The following is a 6638-nucleotide window of genomic DNA, read 5'->3' on the forward strand; positions in this document are numbered from 1 at the left end:
TTCCACTCTGTGACTCTGTGAACCCACCCCCTTGCCATGGGTCTTTCACTAGATCAGGTTGCTCAAAAGTCCTGTCCAACCCAACTTTGAACATTTCCAAGGAATCTGCATAATTAAATGAAGTTTTACCAGTGAAAGTTAACACTAAGCTCAGAAATGTTAATTTCAGGGTCCTGCACTGACAAGGCGGGATAACAACCCACAATCAAAGAACAACAGCAGCTGCTTTCTTAACTACAGTTAGGAGGCAACAAGTGACTAAGTATCCAGCTGGTCGTCTTTTACCCTGCTTAAATGCACACACAATTCCATGGTGACATGCAGAATACTCTGTTGATAGCTCATAATAAAAGACTTCATTCAAGACCAGATGCTGTTGTTTAATTAAAACCCAAAGCTATATAAATAAGGAACTTAGGTGCATACTGTCCCAAATTCTTCTGCACAATATGGCTCATTGGAATCATCTATTTCAGTTTTGTTAAGAAAGCATTATTTTTTTTTAAGTGGAACAGCATGGCTCATCCTTGCATAAAAAATGAGCCTTGTCCCATAAGAACAGCCCATAAATCATTCAAAGATACAAACGGACTTTAAAGAAATGGAGATAGAAATTCTGAAATTAAGCATTTGAAGGATGCCTAGAGCAGAATTACATTAGGGATGACACAGCATCTATGAGGTAAAGAGGTATGGAAGATGAAGCTGTGGGGACAGCAGGAGTTGTTCACATGACAGCAAGTTAGTGGGAGAGCAGGACACAAATCCACTGGAAATTAGGCTGTGCTTGATGTGGTGCTTGCAAGTTACTTTTTTGCTTTAAATGTTGTATTTCATAGAATCATAGAATCATTTGGGTTGGAAGGGACCTTAAAGATCATTCTTCCTGATTTCTATTGGAATCTCAAAGAATCTGGAACTACACCACCTGAGCCGTTAAAACACTTTGCATACTGTGAAGATAATTTGTTCCACAAGCCATACTGGTAAAACAGAAACAAAAGATCTACTTACATTGTTTGTAAATATCATTAATATCATTGAAGTCCTTCATGTCTGCCATCAAAACTGTAGTCTTCACAACTAGAAATGACATCACCGCGGTTATTTTGGAGCTCTGACTTTTGTATAAAAGTTGAAAATTTTTAAGGCATTTCTTGCTTTTATTTCATAAATTTCTCTCAAATGTTCTAAACATTTTGAAAAGTTTTGCAAGCAGCTATGGACAGTTAGAGCTACCACCTACAGAGCTCTCTAGAAAATCTGAATACCTAGCACATAATAAAACTTGAAGGAATTAAGACATTCCTGGCCAGCTCTGAGAATATCTGTTTTAAATTTTGTTCTAAGCCCAATTCTTCCAACAGACACAGAACTGATAAGCAGGTCAAATAAAACAGCTGTTTGTAAGCCAACTGTTGGCAAAAATGATTACATATATATATATATCAAATACTAGCTGCCAAAAAACCAGTCCATTAAAGGCCTGAAGATATAGTCTATGCTAGAATTTTTTACCCATGACTGCCCAAGCCAACATTAATCTTGGTTTGGCTCCACTAGTAAGAGACCTCCTCAAAAAGAGTCACTGAAAGTGCCTAGTGTTAATAGCATAGATACAGACCTGCTTTTACCTGGAGCAAAACCTAGGATGTTCAAAATGCCTGTAGTCAGTTGCAGCTCTGTCTACACCCAAGCTTTGTGAGTTAGAATTAAAATATTAGTACAGTGGACAGGAACTTATGGTGAAAAGTAGTGTCCCGTAGGTACCTGCCACAAACACATGCACATTCATTTCTTTCTTTTAATTTCTGACCCAGACCCACGATTCCTTTTGTTTCCTTCAGCTATTGATAACAACTGCATGTTTAGCAAATAGTTTTCTTTGTTTTCCCTTTAAAAGGTCATTTTTTAATCCAGGTAGGTAAAAAACAACCACTTGTTTGCCACCATCGCAGGCAACACTTACCGTTGCCATAGTCACAGCCTGCAGCTTTCAGGATTTCTCCCATGTTTTTCAGAGCCTAATGAAAAATGAGACAAAAATGTGTAAGTATCAGCTGGGTTGTGTGTAGGTAGGTATGTGAGGATGAGTCGTAATCTGGCTACATCCATGCTATAGTATAAATTCACCCAGCAAATCTTCAGCTGTCACCAGTAAGTAAGCAAAATCAGAACTAGGTTAAAGAGTAAATTAATAAAAGGGAGCTTCTAACAAACCACAAATATTAACCCATTTGTTCACTGGGTGTCAATGCATGATGCAGCGCCGTCTCATTGTACCTCACACTACCTCTTTGATGCTGAGGGAACGAATCCTTCCCCGTCTCAAAGCCGGAGTTTTTAACAGGGTCGGAATCTCTGTTACAAATGTTGATTCTTCTCCTACATGAAATACAGATTCCTCCCCTGACCTCCACGTTATTTTGGTGGAAAATGACAGGGATAGGATGGAATGACTTCCTCCTGCTTTTCCCTCATCTTGGAGGATGCGAAATGCACTCTCCAGGGCTCCTCAACTTCTCCCAAGTCCATGTTTAACTAATTACATGCCAACTCCATTGTAAGTTTATTGCTAGAAGACATCTTACCTGCTTAGCTTCTTCCTTTGCCCCTCCGGAGACAAGCTGCCCGGTGGAAGGTTCTATGCCTATCTGTCCCGCAATGTACATCGTCCGGTCTACCAGCACTGCTTGGCTGCAAATATACGTGACATTTTAGGTTTGATGTGTCTCCATCAAAACATTTAACTATCTGAAAGCACGCTTCACATTTTCTTCAGTAGTTTACTGTGTTTCAGAAAGATAGAGGACTGAGTTAGGCACACGCAAGTCTGCACACATGTCAGTCTGCTTAGGCTTTGGGAAACCTGGGATTAGATCACCTATAGAAAGACATAGCTACGTTATCATAGCTCTGGTTTTGAGGTAATAAACCCCATTTCATGGGAAGGCAAAAGCACAGAGAGGCAGCATAAAAAACCATTTCTTGCACCTGCCCAGATAAATATTCCATTCCAGTTTGATGGGTAAGCATTACCTTTCATCTACCTCTCAGTTACAAGGAAAAAAAAAATCCCAATCAAAAAAGAGCTGATTAGTAAATTTACAATTTTCTTCTCAAACAGGCCCCATGATAAACGAGTTACAGCTGTGAGGTGAAGCCCTGCGCGCTAGTGCTCTGGTGTTACTCCTCCAGAGTCATGAATTTGGCCCGTCAGCACACCACCTTGATCACTCCATTCGCAAAACACTCACTCTCCTGTCACAAAATAACCTGGCTGACCTGTTGGCTGGGTTAAGTCAGAAGAATGCAGAATTCAAGCTATTTACAAAACATTTTCATATAAATGTCAGGCGTGTTTTTGCTGAATTTGAGCAAATCGCTGAGTTGGCAAATGAATGTCTCTAATTACCGCAAAGAGATTAAAAGATTAAAGCAAAGATTTAAACTACCTACCAAACATTATGCAAGTGACATAATCTACTTCTCTTCAGCTGGTAATTAAAACTATTTTGCAAAGAAATTAGAGAAAGATTCTTTTGAAAATGTATGCGGTGTGTCAACACTGTTCTTCTTATCTCTTCCCATTCCACCAGAAAATGCATTATTTGGACATTTCAACAAGCCTCTCAAGTCACACAAACTGGAGTGAGGCACCTCCCTGACGTATCTAAATTAGGAGGTTAGCTTCCCTTTAATGTCAATACGGAAAGAAAGGGACTCTTTCAGAGAACGCTTTTTATATTACCTCTTCACTGAGATTGACTCAATTGGAGTGGCTCAATCCATTGACTTCCCTGGGGACCAAACTAATTTAGGGATTCAATAAAATTATTATAGTTACGCAATCTGAAAAGTGCCATCACTCCCTTCTTTCATTTTACCCCTGCCCTACATTCTCCTGTAATTAGGGGAAAAAATAGTCAGAAACTTCTCTGATGCAGTAAAATATATTACATGGTCATTATTTTATCTAACATTAACTAACAAAACTGGAGTAAATCCCAAAACTACACCATTTAAAGAAACTAGAAAATGAAGTAGTTTTCTGTCAATATTTCTATTTCATTAGCTAGAAAACAGGTGCATGAACCAAACACACATGCTGCTTTAATTTTATTTTCTTTCCTACCATGCCCTGCTTGGTTTGAGGCACAGGCACTCAGACCACAAACTTCTACCTGAAGCACAGAGGACAATGCAACAAGAAGGTATGAGCTCCCGAAAAGAAGAGATTGTCTTGTACTTCTTACTACAAAGCAAATGACACAAGGAAACATTTATCCCAACAAAGGCCTGCAGACAGTCCTAAATCATGAGGAATTGAGGAAAAAACCCCAAGTTGAAGCCTTCTGATACCACGGCCTGATCAACACCTGCAGCAGTCTTACTGAGGTCCCCTTCCCTGCTCCTCAGCTTTCTTCTCTTGGCATGCTTACCTGTGAATCTTCCACTCACTGGGGCTATTAACAATTTACCAGCTAAAGGGTGTACTTCTACTGCAGTCAAATGCATGGGTGAAGCCCAGAGAAACTTCAACTACACAAACCCCAATCCACTTTAACTGCAGTTAAAGCACATGCCTATGTGTAGATCCTATAACTAGGGTCAATCATAGCTACTCATTGAGTTCTGATTCAGCAGAGACCCGAGTGTGTGCCTAAAGTCATTCAGGTTTCAGCAGACCCAGGTGCGTAACTGGATGGACATGATGACCTTAGAAGAACATCATCCATCAGAGAGCTAGTGTTAGGAAGCATGCTCTCTACAGACAAGGGCTGCAAAGTTAATCAGATCTTCTTTATACAAATGACTGTTGATTAATACAAGAACAGTATCTCTGCTGTGTCTTTTTTAAAGTTTAATATCAGTAATGAAATGTGTATATATATATATACACACATACTCACACGTATGAGTCTTTTTATATATCTATTTACTTACCTATCTCAAGGTACTGGAAATTGGATCAGTAAGGAAATACAAGGGCCTGTAGTGACAGGACAAGGAGTAACAGGTTTAAATTGAAAGTGGGGAGGTTTAGATTGGATATCAGGAGGAAATTCTTCCCGGAGAGGCTGGGCAAGCACTGGAACAGGTTGCCTAAAGAAGCTGTGGATGCCCCATCCCTGGAATTGTTCAAGGCCAGGCTGGACGAGGCTTTGAGCAACCTGGTCTAGTGGAAGGTGTCCCTGCCCATGGCAGGGGGGATGGAACTAGATGGTCTTTAAGGTCCCTTCCAACTCAAACCATTCTGTGATTCTATGAAATACAAAAATACATTAAAAATAGGTCACCAAGAAGCATACTGAAGGGCTGCAGCAGACCCAGGAATGCAGCCCATACATCCCAATTCTCCATTCCACATTAAGCCCTCGTTCCTCTGTTACGACCTCCACACCAGAGCTGCAGCAGTTAGTTCTTGCGCAACTTTTGCTCAGTGGACTTTGACAAATTTACTGAAACCTGATAAACTAAGTTAGTGATAAACTTATTGATGTTAGACCCATCATACAATTAACAGGCTACATAATGAGAACTACCATTATAAGAACTACCATTAATAAGAACAAAATGTTGGAGTCCAACTAATCCACAACAGAAGTGGCAAGCTATGTTGAAGGCTAGGCCAGTTGGTGTGTGTGTACGTGTGTGTGCAGCTGAATAACTGTTGCCTTCCCATATCTTAGATGTTCCCCTAAGCATAAGTGCTGGCTGCAATCCAGTTAATTGTTTACAGAAGTTAACCTTCATGTCATGTCTCTCTGCTTCTATGCTTGGTATTTCTCCATCCTTATAATTCCTACAAAGAACACACTTTAAAGCTCAGAAAGCTCAGTTTCAACGTAATGGAAACAAAAATGCACCTGGGAGGCACTAAGATACTACAGGTGTAAGGGTAAGTGTAAGTGGTAACAGATTTAAACTGAAAGTGGGTGATTTAGATTGGATATCAGGAAAAACTTCTTCCTGGAGGGGGTGGTGAGGCACTGGAACAGGTTGCCCAGAGAAGCTGTGGATGCCCCATCCCTGGAATTGTTCAAGGCCAGGCTGGATGAGGCTTTGAGCAACCTGGTCTAGTGGAAGGTGTCCCTGCCCATGGCAGGGGGGTTGGAACTAGATGGTCTTTAAGGTCCCTTCCAACCCAAACCATTCTATCATTCTATAAGTGGAAAAGTTTAAACTAAAGGAATCTGTGTTTTGGAACTCTTGCAACTAACAACTTACTTGTGAAAGCATTGAACATAATCTTACATATTTTCACAGCAGTTAGTTTGCAGGCTAAGAAGCATTTAAACTTCCTGGCAGTCACATTCGAAGTAAGAAAAGATTTCCCAGGCAGCGAACTCTCCAACTGCCAAAGCCCGTGATTGGGCTCAGCCTTCCCTGCCCATCGCCGCCTGTGCATCACTCTTTTTGCTCACGCCGGGGGAGAAGCACCTCCACTACAGCCCCCAGGGAGGCCTGGCAGATCCCCCTTCTCCCCCTTCAGGGACCCACTCGAAATCCTGCCGGCAAAACCTACTCCTGCTTCTTCCGCGAGCCCTCCCTCTCGCTGAGGCATACCTGTAGGGGCCCAGTGCAGCAGGAGCCTTCGCAGAGGTGATGATCTTCTTCACGAGCGAAGCCATACC

At 41.3% G+C, this 6638-nt stretch overlaps 1 protein-coding gene across 1 annotated transcript; it reads right to left on the reverse strand.

Moving 5' to 3' along the window:
- Positions 1-1014: 1014 nt before the first annotated feature.
- On the reverse strand, positions 1015-6635 carry HRSP12 (heat-responsive protein 12; the record flags this gene model as incomplete). Its single annotated transcript, XM_010151463.1, has 4 exons — positions 6571-6635; positions 2592-2697; positions 1970-2024; positions 1015-1083 (listed from the first exon to the last, which is right to left on the reverse strand). Coding segments are annotated over exons 1-4 (295 nt in total), but the record flags the coding sequence as incomplete, so codon positions are not given.
- Positions 6636-6638: the final 3 nt, after the last annotated feature.

The sequence above is a fragment of the Eurypyga helias genome, unplaced genomic scaffold (genome assembly GCF_000690775.1).
Source record: "Eurypyga helias isolate BGI_N326 unplaced genomic scaffold, ASM69077v1 Scaffold16455, whole genome shotgun sequence".
NCBI lineage: Eukaryota > Metazoa > Chordata > Aves > Eurypygiformes > Eurypygidae > Eurypyga > Eurypyga helias.